This window comes from Desmodus rotundus, chromosome 7 (genome assembly GCF_022682495.2).
Source record: "Desmodus rotundus isolate HL8 chromosome 7, HLdesRot8A.1, whole genome shotgun sequence".
Classification (NCBI taxonomy): domain Eukaryota; kingdom Metazoa; phylum Chordata; class Mammalia; order Chiroptera; family Phyllostomidae; genus Desmodus; species Desmodus rotundus.
This window is the reverse complement of record NC_071393.1, coordinates 31332168-31349637: the sequence shown is the minus strand read 5'-3', so window position 1 is coordinate 31349637 and position 17470 is coordinate 31332168. Positions and strand designations below refer to the sequence as shown.

General features: G+C 43.9%; 2 protein-coding genes across 2 annotated transcripts in view; both read left to right on the top strand.

Moving 5' to 3' along the window:
* Nucleotides 1-9047, top strand: part of CRTAM (cytotoxic and regulatory T cell molecule) — a 46428-nt gene extending 37381 nt beyond the window's left edge. Inside the window, exons 13-15 of the mRNA XM_053928195.2 lie at nt 3090-3236; nt 4732-4818; nt 6774-9047. Of these exons, the coding sequence (XP_053784170.1) occupies nt 3090-3236; nt 4732-4818; nt 6774-6907 (368 nt within the window). The 3' untranslated portion in view covers nt 6908-9047. The remainder of the gene's footprint in view (nt 1-3089; nt 3237-4731; nt 4819-6773) is intronic.
* A 5968-nt stretch (nt 9048-15015) lies between these two features.
* Nucleotides 15016-17470, top strand: part of GLB1L3 (galactosidase beta 1 like 3) — a 71284-nt gene continuing 68829 nt past the window's right edge. The window contains exon 1 of the mRNA XM_053928853.2: nt 15016-15386. The gene's annotated coding sequence lies outside the window, so the exon portion shown is untranslated. The remainder of the gene's footprint in view (nt 15387-17470) is intronic.

Sequence of the window (17470 nt, the reverse complement as noted above, 5' to 3'; positions counted from 1 at the left end):
CTTTATCTGCCCTTCTATTCTAAATGATAGCTTTGCTGGATAGAGTAATCTTGGGTGTAGGTCCTTGCCTTTCATGACTTGTAATACTTCTTGCTAGCTCCTTCTTGCCTGTAAGGCCTCTTTTGAGAAATCAGCTGACAGTCTTATGGGAACTCCTTTGTAGGTAACTGTCTCATTTCCTCTTGCTTCTTTTAAGATTCTCTCTTTCTCTTTAATCTTAGGTAATGTAATCATGATGTGCCTTGGTGTGTGCTTCCTTGGGTCCAACTTCTTTGGGATTCTCTGAGCTTCCTGGACTTCCTGGAAGTCTATTTCCTTTGCCAGATTGGGGAAGTTCTCCTTCATTATTTTTTCAAATAAGTTTTCAATTTCTTGCTCTTGCTCTTCTCCTTCTGGCACCCCTACGATTCAGATGTTGGAACATTTAAAGTTGTCCTGGAGGTTCCTAAGCCTCTTCTCATTTTGTTGAATTCTTGTTTCTTCATTCTGTTCTGTTTGAATGTTTATTTCTTCCTCTGGTCCAAATTGTTGATTTGAGTCCTGGTTTCCTTCCTTTCACTGTTGGTTCCCTGTGTGTTTTCCTTTATTTCACTTTACATAGCCTTCACTTCTTCTCTATTTTATGACCATATTCAACCATTTCTGTGAGCATTCTGATTACCAGTGATTTGAACTCTGAATCTGATAGGTTGGCTATCTCTTCACTGCTTAGTTCTATTTTTGGAGTTTTGATCTGTTCTTTCATTTGGGCCATAGTTTTTTGTTTTTGTTTTTGTTTTTTTTTGTCTCAGTGGGCCTGATATGTAATAAGGGGCTGAGCCTTAGATACTCACCAGGGCTGGGCAACCCACTTATCTGTGTTGTGGTGCTGTAAGTGGGGGCAGGGTCCAAGAAGGAACAAAGCTGCTTGCTCGGCTCTTGGCTGGCTTTCAATCACTTCCCCCACTTCCCACAAGCAAATTGGACCCTTCTGGTGCTGATTTCCAGGTGGGTGGGTTTCTGTACATTCCAGGACCCTGTGGGTCTCTCCAATGAACTCTCCTGTGAGGCTGGGAGTTTCATCTGCTACTGCAACCCCCATAAGTTTTTTTTCAGTCAGAGGTTTTAAGGCTGTCTTTTCCTGCACTGGAGCCCTGGGTTGTGCAGTCTGACTTGCTCTCCAGTTGTTCCTCCCAGTTTATCTGCATGCAAATGTGGAACTGCCTGGTTCAGCAGCTGCTTCCTTGCCCAGTCTGCCAACTGCTGCCTTACCACCCTGGCCCTGTGGCTACCACTTTGCTTCAAGTCCTCTCCTCCCTGGCTACCTGTCTCTGCCCCTCCTACTGGTCTGGGTGAATGTTTCTTCTTTAACTCCTTCATTGTTGGACTTCCATACAGTTCGATTTCCTGACAGTTATGGTTATTTTTGTTTTTAAATTTGTTGTTGTCCTTCTTTTGGTTGGGCAAGGAGGCAAAATGTATCTACCTTCACCTCCATCTTGACCAGAAGTTCCGAATAAAGTTCTTTTTCCTGAATTCTTAAAGTGGGCACCCATTCCCAAGACTGCTCCTGCTGCCACCAGGCCATAGATTTCATACCTGTATTTCCAGAACATTCTCCTGAGCATTAGTCCCTGTTTCATTCCATTTCCTACATATCTCTAGCTGAATTTTCTGTTGTCTCCTCAAAGTCAACATTGCTAAAACTGAACAGCATCTTTTCCCATAAAACCAGCTTGTCTAAAGCAGGCCCGAAACTTGGTGTCAGCCTTCACTACTGTCTGTGATGTGTGTGCCCGCCCACAAACATGATAGGTCAGTCAGTTTCCAAGGACTTTTGAGCCTTTGCTTTCGGGTATTGTGTTTACTCTCAGTGCCACCACCCTGATTCAGACCCTCATCTCCTGCGTGCAGTATTGTAACTTCTGTCTCTCCTTTTGAAGTCCATTTTTAGCACCTTACTATCCAGACATCCCTTTTAACACCTGTGTTCAGAAAACCTCAATGGCTTCCCATAGTCTACAATGCAGAGCATGAGCCTTACCTCCCCTTAAGGGCACTCTACCACCTCCCTCTGCCATTCTGTCTCCCTGAGAATACCTGTTTCTGTAAATGTCATCTCATTTTGATTGCCCTGCCCTCATTTATCCTAACTGGCCCTGTTCAGTTAGGATAAAAGAAAGGCCTCTTCAGTCCTCTTCTTACCCATTTTTCAATGTCAGTATCTTCACAGAACACTTTCCTCACAAACTCAGGGACCACTTCTGCCTCTGAATCCCTGAACACATTGTTATATTAAGACACAAAATTTGTGTCTTAATATGTTAATTTGTGTCTTTATATGAATATGTAAAATTTGTTAACAATTTGTGTCTTTATATGAATATATAAAATGTGTGTCTGTAACAATATGGATCTAAAATTAGGCATAGATATCTCCCATTTGTTTGTATTCCTCTATTTGTTTATACATAGAGAGAACTATCCCCAAATAACAGGGATCGTATTGTTTGCAGCTCCATGTTTGACGTCCACACACAGCTGGATCCCCTTGATCACCTGCAGCTGAAGTGAGGGAGCCAGCACAGTTAGTAAAGCCAGAGCCTGTGGAATCAGAAGTCTGGCTTCAGAACGACCTTTAGGAGCTCAACTAGTCTATTTCCAAAAGCCTTCCTGTGAAACCACATTTAACCTATCCAAGATCAATAAATATTCATTTTATTTGTATAATTTTTCAAACTTCTTAACAACCTCTTTTGCTAAATGATACTTTGCTAAAAAATCATTATTCCTTACAGCTTTCTTTGAACCCCCTGACTATAATTTAAGTCAATATTCTCACACATTTTCTTCATAAATGAAAAATAACGTTCAGTATCTATGTAACTAAAAAACCTTTTTCAAATCATCCCACAAAATGTCTTTGTGTGTATTCTTGTTTTCAGAGACTAAATAGTATGAATCTCTTTACCTTCAGGGCAAAGCTCTTATTCATCTCTTTATCCCGGCCGTCTGTTAGCTTGCACTATATTCTGGAAATATTGGGCATACTCCTCAGTGAGCAGAGAAAACACCTCAAACTATCTAAACTCCTTTCATTTTCCTTATAGGCGCAAATCCTCAGTATCAAGCATTGATAAGGAAGAAAAGTGGCATACTGCTGCTCTCTCTTGTGTCCTTCCTCCTTTTCATACTCTTCATCATCGTCCAGCTCTTTATCATGAAGCTTCGGAAAGCACACGTGATATGGAAAAAAGGTGAGCAGGCAGAGAAGCTGATAGAGGCTACAAGATGTGGAACAACTGGCGAGCAAAAAGGAAAATTCTGTCCATTAAAGCTATTCTGTTAGGTGATGCACAAATCTAGTGGCTAAGTGTTGTCACTCAAATAAGCAACTGTAGACAAGGGATATGAATCTCCAGGAACTATAGGGAAAGAGTGTAAGACCAAGAGAAACTAGAGCAGCTCCAGGTCTGGAATTATATTATAGAAGGTTATAGTCACAAAAGGATCCAAAATAGAGAGCTCATCCATCCATCTATCCATCCATCCAATTCACTGGCCCCTGTTGTATGTCCCGCCCTGTTGCAGGCCCTGGGGATCTGTCTGTCCACAGACAGACCAGGCCCCTACTGTCAAAGCTCTAATTCTAGGAGTGGTCAATCAAAGGTCCAACATAATGGACTATTTCAGTCTCATTCTTACTTTGAAAAAATACACTTAATTTCCCTTGACCATAATATGTAATTTTTTCCTAATTATACTGATGAAAAAGTTATTGTTGGAAACAAAAATATATAACTAGCATAGAAAATACCTATTAAAATACATAGACTCAACATTTATCAGACCTAGAAGGGACCTTAGAAGCTATCCAGAATAACCCATCTACTTAATTTTTTCCATAAATATGTGTCAGGATTAAGTCCCCTCTTTAATTCAGAGCAGTTATTTAGCCCTATGTGGTCTACACAGTAGCCACAATTTACCTATAAGGATAATAGACACACCCAATTCTGAAGACTCAGTACACACACATGCACACAAGAACATAACATAACAATATATTGGGTCTACTGGTTAAATGAAATATATTACTAACTTAATCTCACCTGCTTCGTTTTACTCTTTGAGCATAGCTGCTAGGAAAGTTAAAGTTACACGTGTGCCTTGCCTTCTAATGCTATTAGGCAGTGCTGACTCAGCCTCATACAGCTCCAACACCTCCACTGACAAGAGACCTCATTGTGTCTCAAGGTGAAATATTACATCTTTGAATAGCTCTGCCCCTCTTAAAAGTACCACTTATCGGAGTTTAAGGTCAATCTCTCTAGATATTCAAAAGGATTGGGATTCTCATGATAAGTAGACTTAGAAACAGGGTCTGGCTTTTCAGTACACCTGCACAATAGGAAATGCCGTAGTATGGTTTCCAGATCTCCCATTAACGCTTCACCCCCAGAGTTCTTTAAGGGCTATTGAAATTGCTCCTTTCCAGAGGACACTATTTGATTCTCATTATAGCCCTTGACTTCTGCAATTTTTGTACTGCTTAGCGTGTACCTGTAGGACTCATAGTAAAGAGTAAAAAAGAATTTGTTGAATGAATGAATGAGGACATGAGGTATGCGAGGGGGAATGATAAGTCCACTATGATATAAAAACAAAGGTATCAAATTATTCAAACATACCTTTCTACATAGAAGTGATATCTGTGGCACCTGAAATTAATAACTTAGCTTTTTCTTACAGAAAATGAAATTTCAGAACACACTCTAGAAAGTTATAAATCGAGATCAAATAATGAAGAAACATCATCCCAAGAGAAAAATGGACACAGTAAGTCAACCATGTGACCTGAGATTTTAAAAATAAGCTTCATTGATTTATCTTTAAGGGAGAGGGTAAAGATAAAAATTTGGTTTTTAGCTCTAGAAAGTCAACTGCATAAATCATCTTGTAGAACTTAAGGGGGCGTATCTTTAACAATGAAAAACAGCAGTTAAGTTCACGTAGCTGATGACTTTAGAAGCCACCCCGAAGGCCTTGCTGACACACACAGGCATAGCTCTGGACTGTGTGTCCTCCCATGCTCCCGAGTGTCCCACATACATCTTTACCCATGAGGCACTTCTACGCCACGCTGTCATTTTGGGTGTATTGGTTTAGCTGCAACAACACGCCTTCAGGTGGCAAATAATTGAGTTTGCTCTGTGTGTACCCCAGATCCTATCACAGGGCTTGGCACAAGTGAAGTGCTTGCTTAATTTGTATTGAATAAATGAATATAAGGCTCAACTAACTCAAGCAGAAATGTGTCAGTTTTGGGAGATTTCGTTGCAATTTCTCAAGCAAAGAAAAAAAATTAATGTAAAGATAACTTTTTTAAGAGTCTAACAGGAAAGTGGGGACAGAGAAAGAGAATTCTTGACAAAGCTCCAGCAGACAGAAGTGGATGTAAAGGAAGAATCTTATACCTTCCAAACATTTTGTTTCCTCCATGCAAATTAACTTATTCTACCTGCCAAGAGCTGTAAGAAATACAGTGAGCTTTGCAGCTAGTTTCTATAGGTTTTATTGAGGGTTTTGTAAGAAGCGTGTCTTTTACAACAACGCGTGTCTTTTACAACAATGCTGCCCTTGTTTTGTTTTGCCCTAGTAGGGTGTGAAACAGAAAGAAATGGCTGTACTAGCAGGAAAAGGGGGCAGGGAGGGGACTGTGTGAGAAATGAGGGCAGAAGGAGAAAATGTGGGTGAGCTATGTACAGTTTGTTGTATTGTCACCCACGTTTCTATAACAACAATCTCTTCAAACTCATCCAGGAAGTAGGAGAACAATGTCAATATACTACGTAAGTTGTGTTGCTGCCCGGGTCCATTTTCCTAGGCAAGGCAAACCAAGACAGTGGAATTACAACCTTTGGCAGGAAGAGAACAGCCCTCAGCTCAGCTGCTAAACAAGCAGAAGCTCTTGCAGTTCAAACTTCAGACCACTTAAAGTGAGCACCTGCAGGCAGGACTAGCTCCCCAGAAAGGCCTGTCCCTGGGGGCAGGCCCACCCCACCCTAGGGACGCTGGTAGAGGTTCCCTTTCCTCTGGGCTCCCATATCTGAGTCTGCCCTCCTGCTCTCCCAGCATTTCAACTAGATTTGGTTTTGCGTCCTACAAGATGTCCCCTGGCATCGCTCAGTCTGTGAACAGAGTTGCAGGGCCTGGAGCAGTCGGCCCCAGTATGATTTTCCCCATAAACCCTGCTACTTACAGTATGAAATTTTGCTGAAGACAATGTATTTGTTCCCTAGCAACTCATGTGATTTTATAGCAGAAATGTCTATTTATTTTATTTCAAGTTTGTGAGTATGTTTTTTTATTTAACAAGACTTTTTAAAAGTTGCACTGTAGCCCTGACTGGTGTGGCTCCAGTTGTTGGGCACCATCCTGCCAGGTGAAGGATCTCGGGTTAGAGTCTGGTCAGGACACGTGCCTAGGTTGGGGATTTGGTCTCTGTAGTGGAGCGTGTGAGAGGCAACTGATAGATGTTTCTCTCTCACATTATGTTTCTCTCTCTCTCCCCTTCTCCCTCCCTTCCTCTCTCTCTAAAAATAAAGACATAAAATCTCGGAAAAAAGTTAGATTATCACAATGCATTCAGATCATTTATATGTATCCATGAATATCAGATACAATTTTTAAGACTAACATATGGGCCTAAAAATAACTTGTGCAGTGTTTCAAATAAAGGGGTGCAATGCTGTTCGAAATAAATTTTCATCTTCTGCATGTTACTCTTTCAGCTTCTCGTTCTAGGAGCTTCATGGACCATATCACACAGCTGTATGCAGAAGCAAAAACAAAAAGGAAGGACAATGCACCGCATTCAAAATTAAATGGACAGTGTGCTGCTCACATACCAGAGAGCATTGTGTAGTGCTCCCTGCAAGAGAATATGTGATTTCAGGGCAACCGCATCATCCCTTCTGTGGACAGCTTGTGGGAAGCAGTGATCGCTGTGACAGGAACACATGCCTTGAGTGCAATGCAGGATGGTGTCTTCCCACGATCATCAGTCCCAGATTCAGGGCAGCATGATGAGGCCTAAACCATGGACATAAAGCTCTGTAACCTCTTTAAAAACTAAGTAACCTATTATACCTGACACTACTTCAGGAAGTTGTTACTAATCCTTGGGATCTGGGTCAACGTGACCCACTCACATGTTACTGTGGAAGCAATAGCAGTTTTTAGATGGAATTGGTGAAACTACTTAAACATTTAAATTAACAGAGAATCTTTCCTTCTGGTCTCCAAATAAAGAATTTTGAGATGAAAAGGCCCTGAAGAAGGTCTCCAGTGCTAAGATCTCATTCTTAGCTAAAATGCTAAGATCTCCAGTGCTAACGTCCATGGACTTTAGGATGGAACCAGCAGGCGCACTGTCAGGGAGAAGTGTCGCCTACCTGTGAGCAAGCCAGGGGGCCAGGAGCTCCCTGAGACAAGTGTGAGTGCAGGGCGGGCCCCAGGGTTCCACCTCCTCGGGCTTTCTCACCACATCACAGAAGCTGACCTGGTGATGTTTTTTAAATGACATTTCATTACAAAAACATGTGCAAGAGAAAAATAATGTGTTTGATTAACGGATTACTAACCTAGTGGATGCTTTAAAAAAATTATTTAACAAAAAGCAGAATATAAGTATATTTGTTTTTCTGGTGGTTGTATTCCTTCTATTTCCTACTTTTACCTTCACATGTGAAAGTGACATGTGACATATCTTTTCCCCTATCATTTATTTAAGGCAGAGTAAAATCTGACATTTATGACATTTCTCATTGCATAGATCTGTATAAACTAATTCTAAAATAATACGCCCCCATCCCAACCTACTACAGATACTCATATTATGAGTTTGCAATTTGTTACAGGGTCAGATCCAATTGAGCTCATTTTTCTCTTGATAACTTTTTCTAACAATCACAAAATTACTGAAAGATGTAAAGAGACAAAGCACTTTTTCCTCTGAACCACTTGAAACCACAAAGCACTTTGTCCTCTGAACCACCTGAAACCACTTGAAACCTCTGTCTGAACCACAGGACACGATGCTCCATCACTCCTCAAATATGAGAGTGTGTATTTCCTACAAATTAGAATCTTGTCCTGCAGAACAATGATGCAACAATCAAAACCAGGAAATTAATATCGATATCCTCAGACCATTAACATATTTCTACCAGTAGTCCTCAGACTCCACTCACGGTTCTCCAATTGTGCCAGGGGATCCAGTTCAGAACCACGTTTCATTTCAGTCTCATACGTTCTGGCACAGTTCCTCAACATTTCCTTCCCTCTCACGACCTGAATGTTTTTGAAGATTACAGACTAGTTATTGTGTAGATTGCCCCTCAGTCTGGTTTTGTCTGGTGACTTCTTCTGATTATATTTACATCATGCAATTTGACACGTCTATTAAAGAAGTGATGTTTCATTACTGCATTTTATCTATTCCATTCTTGGCCATGTATACTTTAATCAGTTGATCAAGGTGGTATCTGCCAGACTTTTCCACATAGTTACTCTTTCCTCCTTTGTAAGACAACATTGCGTGGGGAGATGCTTTGAAACTATGTAGATATCCTATTTCTTATCAAACTTCACATTATTCATGTACTACTTACCTGCATGGACTCCTGACTTCCTGTTATTCAGTGGGTTACCATCTGTTATTATCCTGTGTTATCATCTGTTACTATCAAATTAATTTGTTGCTAATTGATGATCAAATTGTGGAAACAGGTTCTTGTATCCTTCTTTCCTCAATTTCCAAGCACCTTCTTGCTTTCTGGCACAAGATACTCCATGTTTATCTCAGATTTCCCCTGACCCCACCTTGTAATCAGCCATTTCTCCAAGGGTCCCTGGTTCCATTTACTGGAAAATGGTATTTAAAAGCCAAGACCCAAGGGCTAGGTGTACTCATTGCCTTTGGAATACCATGTTTTCAAGTCATCTCAGTACAGAGAACTAGGAAAAAAATATATACATATATGTATAAATGTGCCTATGTGTGTATATACATTATTTAAATGTATTTATTGAAAACCAACAGGGTTTCTTCCTTCCTGTATTTGTAACTACTTTTTCTGGGAAAGCTGGCTTTCATTTCTCTTAACATATAACTTATTTGCTCCCGCACTGTGTATAAGCAGTCTCCCAGCTCTGCCACCTGCCCATTCTCCTGGGGGTGCCCTCCTCCTCTTCCGGCTCCAGCTCTCACTTGCCGTGCCCCTCTCCCCACGCGGAGGCTCTCCTCCCCGGGGTTGGGCTCAGACACCCCGCACAGTCCGCCCCTCTGTATGGGAGCCCTGCACACACCCTTGCCCACTCACTGTTCCCAGGTAGCCCTGCTCCCCACTCACCTGGAACGCCCTCCTAGGAGCGCTGCCCTCCAGTCCTGCCGTGACCCCGGGGGCCCGCGGAGCTCCTCAGCTAGGACCGCACTCCACCGAGTGACCTCACTCCTGGATGGTTTGGGACGAGAAGGAAAGTGAAGGAGTTAGAGAGGGAAACGAGCCAGATCCCCTGGTTTCTAAGGGAGTTTTAATGTATAAAGACATCAAGTGGTGCATGCTTTTATAGTTTTGTAGCAGCTCCGAGACAGAAATCATTCACCAAGCCCTTTGTATTCTGAAAAAAAAGATGCCGAGTGAAGAACAGTGTCACTTTTTAGGGGAAGCTTGTCGTGGCTGTTCAGACCTTGCTACTGCAGGTGCTACTTTAGTGTGTGTCTGCAGGCCATCCTTCCGAAGGCTGTCCGGGGTCTGCCTCCACCGCCCGGTCCTTCACTCCGTCTTCACTCCGGAGGCCAGCCGGCTACCGTGCCCATCCATGCTGCGCCCCAGGCGCCACGGAGGCACACAAGTTCAGCCATTGTCTGAACTGCCAGGGAGAGTTTCACGAATGGGAATTCCAAGAATCTTCCTCAGGGATGGACTCAGCAGATCTGCAGGCAGGGCTTGGGGTTCTGAAATTTTTTAAAGCTCCCTGAGTGGTTCCAACACCTTGGGGTGCCCTGATGGAGCACAAACCAAAATTTTAAAATCATAGCTGAAGTAGAAATGTTGTCATTAAAGCTGAATTACAAATAATACTTAGAAATATTATATTCTCCTGCAGACAGGAACTTAAGAGTCATCTAGCCCTCCCACTGTAGAACTACACCCTAAGTACACAGGCCAAACGCATTCTGTGGACGAGAACACCCAACTTGGAAATTGCCTGGCCTGTGGTGGTTTCTCAGATAAGACGGGAAAATAAAACGTTTATAGAGGACCTGCTCTGAACCAGACACTTTTTATGGGTAATCTAATTTGATCTTTGTAACGATCTTGCAAGATAGGTGTTATCCTGAACCTTTGACGCATAAAAGATACTTCGAACTCTACAAAACAGCTCAGGGAGGCCAGATGCTGATCTGAGTCTGTTTGGCTTCAATGCTGTTCCCCTGCCACTGCTCAGGGCACACTGAAGAGGAAAGGAGATATTGGACGGCTGTGCTCAGTCTCCGTCCATTGCCCGTCCCCTTCCCTGCCTGCGGAGCCAGGATTCGGGCGCTCTGGGCTGCATCAGCAGGGCTCTTCTGCAGCTCGCTCCTGTGCACGTGGAGCACCAGGGGATGAGCAGAAAGTGTGTGTGCACAGGTACTAACTGGGGACTGGCTGTGTCCCCTGACTGGAGGTCACAGCTCCTGTCAGGCACTTCTCTCTGTCCCTGGTTCTGGAATCTACTTCGTCAAGTAGATCAAGAACCTCATCAAGCCTAGATGGATCACGCACTATTTTGGGGGGTTCCCACAAAGTTTTGTAACTAGTTCATTTATGAAATTTAAAATTGCCCAATTTGAGCGTGAGCGAACGTGGTGAGGGCGCAGTAGGAAAGGGTCAGACTGGGCGGAGCCCCTGATGCTCTCATTAAGCTGCTGAGTGTCTCTGGACGTCTCCTGAAGTAAAGAGCCCCTATCATCGTTATTTAAGCCAGGTGAACTGGATTTTAAATTAGTCTCAGCTCCCAAACTATGAAATAGTTACTTTGGGAACACTAATGTTCTAAAGAACACCATTTGGGAAACACTGATCTAGAACAACTATTTTATATTGTAGAGGAGGGAACTGAGGCCCCGAGAGGTTTCATCAGATATCGAAGACCACACCACTAGGTATATAAATTGGTCATATAAGTTCCATCAAAAGAGCATGGCTGTGGCCCTGGCTGGTGTAGCTCAGTGGAGTAAGTGTTAACCTATAAATTAAAGAGCTGCTGGTTCAATTCCTAGGTGGGGTACATACCCGGTTTGTGGGCCAGGTCCCCAGTAGGGGGTGCAGGAGAGGCAACTACACATTGATGTTTCTTTCTTCCCTTCCCCTTTCTAAGAAGTAAATACACAAAATATTTTTTAAAAAAGAAATGGTCTTTTTGGAAGGAAGAAAAGGAACAAGTGCTTTTAAATTAGAAGCTTAGTCTTCTCAAATATTCAGTAAATATTTTCTTCATGCTTTGGATACAACTGTTCCAAGAATAGTAAGAGGTCTGTATCTGAAAACTGGCTCCACTTTTGACTTGTGTGATGTTGGGTTAAAGAAATTACTTAAATCTTACAGAAAAGCAAACAAACAAGCAAGTATATGAACCAGGGTAAGGGAGATAGAAAATGGGGTGTCCCTGGTGAAGCATCTTAAGGAAGAGAGAGAGTAAACCAGGAGGGCATCTTGGGCAGACATGCAGAGCTTCAGGCCTCACCCAGAGCCACCTGGTCAGAGTCTGCATATAACGTAGTTCCTAGGTGCTTCCTCCCTGCACTCAGGTTTGAGAAGCACAGCTCTAGATGTGATCGTCGCTGGGCCCAGGTGGTTGGCGTGGAGGTGAGAAGGGGTAGGATTCTAGGTAGTCTCTGGTTAGAGCCACCAGAATTTCCTGATGGATGGGACACAGGGTGTGAGAGACAGAGAGGAGTCACCAAGGATGACTCTTATGGATTTCAACCTGAGCCCCTGGGAGGAAGGAGTTGCCATGCACTAACAGGTCGGGGAGGAGGATCAGCAGTTCAGGTTGGGACTGTGAAGCGTGAGAGGGCCATTGGACACCCAAGAAGAAACGTCAAATACTCATTAGATACACAAGTCTTCAGTTCAGGAGCAGGGTCTGGGCAGGAGGTATGCATTTGGAGGCTGTCAATTTATAATATAATCATCCAATCTATAATGCCATCATTTGTAAGAGGCATCGTTATTATAGAATTGAAAACAATATAGTAGATATTATTGAAAACCTCAAGACAAGATGACATGACATCACCAAGGAGTGAAGACAGAGAAGAAGACCACTAGATCTCTGGGCCGCTAGAGAGTTAAGATGTCTGGGACAAACAAGGAACTGGCAAAGAAGTCTGAGGAGCAGCTGGTGAAGTAGGAGGAAGCCAAGAGAGTGAGGGAGGTATTCTGGAAACTAAGGAACAACGTGTTTCAAGAAGAGGGGAGTGATCAACTGAGAAATGCTGCTGCCTGGTCAGGAAGGAAGAGGGCAAAAGACCCCCCTACCTAGATGGCTCAGTTGGTTGGAGCGTTATCCAGTAACCAGAGGGTTGCAGGTTCAATTCCCTGTCAGGGCACATACCTAGGTTGTGGGTTTGATCCCCAGTCCAGGTGTATATAGGAGGCAACCAATCAATGCTTCTCTCATCAATGTTTTTCTTTCCCTTCCTCTCTCTCTAAAGGCAATGAAAAAACGTCCTCGGGTGAGGATAAAAAAAAATTGATGAGTGGAACAGTGGGATCAAAACTTTTATTGGAGTGCTGGCTGGTGTGGCTCAGTGGATTGAGCACCAGACTTCAAAGCAAAGGGTCACTGGTTCGATTCCCAGTCAGGGCACATGTCTGGGTTGTGGGCCAGGTTCCCTGGAGTGGGGCGCAGGAGAGGTAACCACATGTTGATGTTTCTCTCCCCCTCCTTCTCCAACCCACCCCCTCTGTCTAAAAATAAATAAAATCTTTAAAAAAACCTTTTATTGGAATGGGAGTTTAAGATAGACCGGGAGGAGAGGAAGTGGGGACAGCAGGTCTGGACAACTCTTTCGAGGTGTTTTGCTGCAAAGCAGTACAGACATTCCTTGGAGATATTGGGGGTTTGGTTCCAGACCACTGATATACAGCGAGTTGTAATCTTTTTGCTGGTGGAGGGTCTTACCTTCAATTTGTAAAAAATGCAACATCTGTGGAACACAATAAAGTAAAATGCAATATAACAAAGTCTGCTTGTACAAAGAAATCGCATCATAGCTGGAATCCAGGAAAGTGTTTACATGGGGTGAGTGAGAGCATATGAACTGACAGGAATGATACAGGGGAGAGTGCAAGCGAATGATAATCTGGGAGTAGAGAGAGGGTGGGGTTGTGGGCACAAAGGAAGACACTGGCTTCAGGCAGGAGCTCGGACATCCACTGGGAGTCAGACAGGGGAGTATGTGGTCAGGGGCTGGCAGGCAGTTGTCTGCACCAGCCTGTGGAGGTTTCCTTCTGACCGCTTCAGTTTTCCTGGTGAGTCCACGCTCACCTGTGACCGTACAGTGCGACTTGCATCTCATGTACTTGCCTATAAAGAGAGGATGTGCTTGACAGAGGATACAGCCATCGTCTCCCTGAATTTTTTTTCTTTATTCTCCTGTGAGTTTTCTTAACATGGGGCTTATCTCTTAATGAGATCAAGTTTCTTAGCCTGCGTGGCTGAAAGGATGTCATCTTTTCTGTGATCAATTCCTCCCAGGTTTATGTCAGTGAATGAGACCTCCAGGTCAGCAGCCAGATTTTATCAATCACAATCTGATTTTAAGATATTTAACGTATTGATTTGGGAAAGGAAAGGAGAGAGACAGAAAGAAAGACATCAATTTGTTGTTCTACTTACATACGCATTCATAAGTTGATTCTTGCATGTGCCCTGACTTGGGATCAAACCCGCAACCTTGGCGTATGGGGGACACTCCAGCCAACTGAGCTACCCAGCCAGAGCCCCTTAAGATCTCTAAAATGCCTCTTTGGATTTTATTGCTTTTCTTTTGTTGTCCGCACTAGTTACTTGCACTTTAAAAAATCTCTGTTTTCTCCATTTATCCCCTAGGAAATGGCATCCATCTGTTCTGGATCATTGGTGGAGCTGAACATTCACTACGAAAGGAGAAGGGGACTGTGAAGATGACTGTGCCAAGGACACTTGCTTTCTGCTGTCCCTTTGGCAGAAAGAGATAATTCTCCTTCAAGATCTTCTGAGAGGGTAAGCTGGGCCTGTTGGGATGCTTTTGCTGATTATATGTGTGAACTAGGGGGCAAGCTGTGACTACTTTCAGCTTTACAAAGAGGCTTAAATTGAGCAAGGGTCTGGAAAGACTGGGTAGCCTGAGTTCTGATCCTGAAATTTAATCCTCCCTGGGGCTAGCGATCACGGTCTTGGCTTCCTTATTTACATAGTGGAAATAATAGTCCCTGCCTTACATGGGGTGTTAGAAAACTAATTATTGACTGTGAGTAAAATGCTTTGAAGATGAAAAGTGACATTTAAGAAGCATTATTAGTGTTTTTTATTTCTGAGGGAGAAGATGAACAGGTGGCCTTTACATTGGCAAATGGTTATTCACGTAGTTACACAAAATCTCACACTGGTGTGGTTAAGAGCTAAACTACAGGTTGTCTATGTTTATAAGGTAAAATTGAAAACAAAACTATTGGAAGAACCTGTTATGTAGATACTCAGCATTTACATTTTTCTAAATAACCTACGGGAGGAGGTTGGGACTTCAGAGACTCCGGGAGGGAAGGTGCCCCACGCAGGCTAGTGGCAGGCAGCAGCTACCTACTGGTGGTGAGGCTCCATCACCAGGCAGCAGAGGGCGTAGGTGGGCGGGAGCGGAGAGCGTCTGGCGCGTGGGACGGCCGCGCGAAGTCAGGGCCCATCCCACCAACGGGAGGCGGAGGGCGTGATGGCGGGGCAGAGCTGCGACCCTGTGCCTGACCGCCCGGGGTGGGCGTGTGGGGGCCGCCAGGTGGCGGCAGGTGGGCACCAGGAGCAGCACGACCACGTGAGCCTGGACGGGCGGAGGCCACCGGGCGCCGCGAGCCAAGCAGCTACGACTGGCCCCTCGGCTCAGTCTGGCTCCTGCGTCCCAGGACGGCTCCCAGAGCGTGCGCGCCCTGCGCAGACCCGGCTCTGAGCGGGAAAAGCGATCCCAACCCTGGCGAGAAGCAGCTCGGGACCCGCGGCGTTACCGTCGCCGCCTCCTTCCCAGGGTTAAGCGTACTGTTCTGATCCGAAAGTCGGGTTTTGCGACCCAGCAGTGGCGAGCGAGCACGATGACAGAGGAGTAAGTGAGTGGCGCCCGCTGGTCCCGCCAGAGCGAGGGCCTGCGGGTGCAGTGCGGGATCTGTGCTTGTGGGGCGGCGGCCTGAGCAGAGGTTGCGTTCCCTGTCCTTCGCTTTCTGCTCTGCCCCTCAGCGCTCCTCCGCCTCGGTTCCACCGAAGGCCCCTGGGGAGACCCTTGCCTTGGGGAGTAGACTCTTAGAGTCCCCATCCCCAGCCTCAGTCTCTTCGTCAAGGGGACGACCACCTTCCGGACGTGCCCCATTTCTGCTCCCTGGTGGCCGCGTGTCCCGCCTGGAGGGCTGTAACGCGTGGCTCACCCTCCCCACTGCCCTTGCTCCCACCCCTGTAGGTGTTGGCTGCTCTGCTCAGTGGAGCCTCAGTGGAGCCAGACAGGGAGAGGTCTCCCGGTGATGAAGTCGCTGAGTCTGGTCCATGGGTTAAAGCTATTCTTGATACAATAAAATGATTCAGTATACCTTATTAATTGGCATGTTACCAGTGTTAGAGTAAAAAAATGTCTTTACTCTTTTAAAAAAGTACTTCTATATTACTACTATGTTACTGGCATTTTAAAGGTTAAAATGATTCCACCGCTATTGCATCACTTGGTTCTTTAAATGTTGATGTATTTGCATGTTAAATAAAATCGTGTTCTGGGTTAACTTCTCAGCCTGGTGCTACATTACCAAACGGACATAGTAGCATATGTGAGTATTCTGATATGAAACTGGTTGGTATTGAAATCCTTACAATGTTGTTAGAGTTAAAGAATTTAAGTGGCGGTAAAATAGAGTGATTTACTAGTATGCTCAGCATACGGTTACAAATGACTGGATTTCAGTCATAGTAAATACATACGTAATTTGTTTTTACCTCATTCTTACATTTATTTTCTCCCTGTTGAGTTCTTAAACTTTTCAACAGCTATTTTTCCCCTCTTTTTATTATGATTTTTAAAAAGATTTAAACAATTTTTACTCTGTTACAGTTGTCCCAATTTTCTCCCTTTGCCCTCCTCCACCCATCCCACCCCCCATTCCATTATCCCGCTTTCCCCCTCCCCTCTGGTCACTGTCAGTCTGTTCCATGTTTCCATGCATGTGGCTCTATCTTGTTAGTTAGTTTATTTTGTTCATTAGATTCCTCTTATAAGTGAGATCATATGGTATTTGTCTTTCACCAACTGGCTTATTTTACTTAGCATAATAACCTTGAGTTCCATCCTTGCTGTTGCAAAAGGTAGTTCCTTCTTTCTTTCTACTGCATAGTATTCCATTGCGTAAACGTACCACAGTTGTTTGATCCACTCATGTACTGAGGGTCACTTAGGCTGTTTCCAGCTCTTGGCTATTGTCGTAGCACTGCTATGAACACGGGGGAGCATAAGTTCTTTTGTATTGGTGACTCGGGATTCTTAGGGTATACTCCCAGCAAAGGAATGGCTGGGTCAAAAGGCAGTTCCATTTTTAGTTTTTTGAGGAAATTCCATACTGTTTTCCACAGTGGCAGCAACAATCTGCATTCCACCAACAGTGCATCCCTTTTCTCTGCATCCTCACCAGCACTTGTTGTGTGTTGATTTATTAAAGATGGACATTCTGACTGCGTGAGGTGATATCCCACTGTGGTTTTAATTTGCATTTCTCTGATGGCTAGTGATGTTAAGTATCCTTTCATATGTCTCTGGGCTCTCTGTATGTCCGCCTTGGAGAAGTGTCTGTTCAGGTCCTTTTCCCATTTTTTAGTTGGATTGTTTGTCTTCCCGGCATTGAGTCATGTGAGTTCTTCATATATTTTGGAGATCGAACCCTTTTCCAAGGTATTGTTAGCAAATATGTTTTACCATACAGTTGGTTTCTTTTACATTTTGATGATGTTTTCTTCAGCTGTGCAGAAGCTTTTTAATTTGGTGTATTCCCATTTGTTTATTCTTTCCTTTATATCCTTTGCCCTAGAGGATGTATCAGTGAAAATATTGCTGCATGGGATATCTGAGATCTCACCTATGTTTTCCTCTACTGTTATGGTGTCATGGCTTATGTTTAAGTCTTTTATCCATTTTGAGTTTATTCTGGGGTATGCTGTAAGT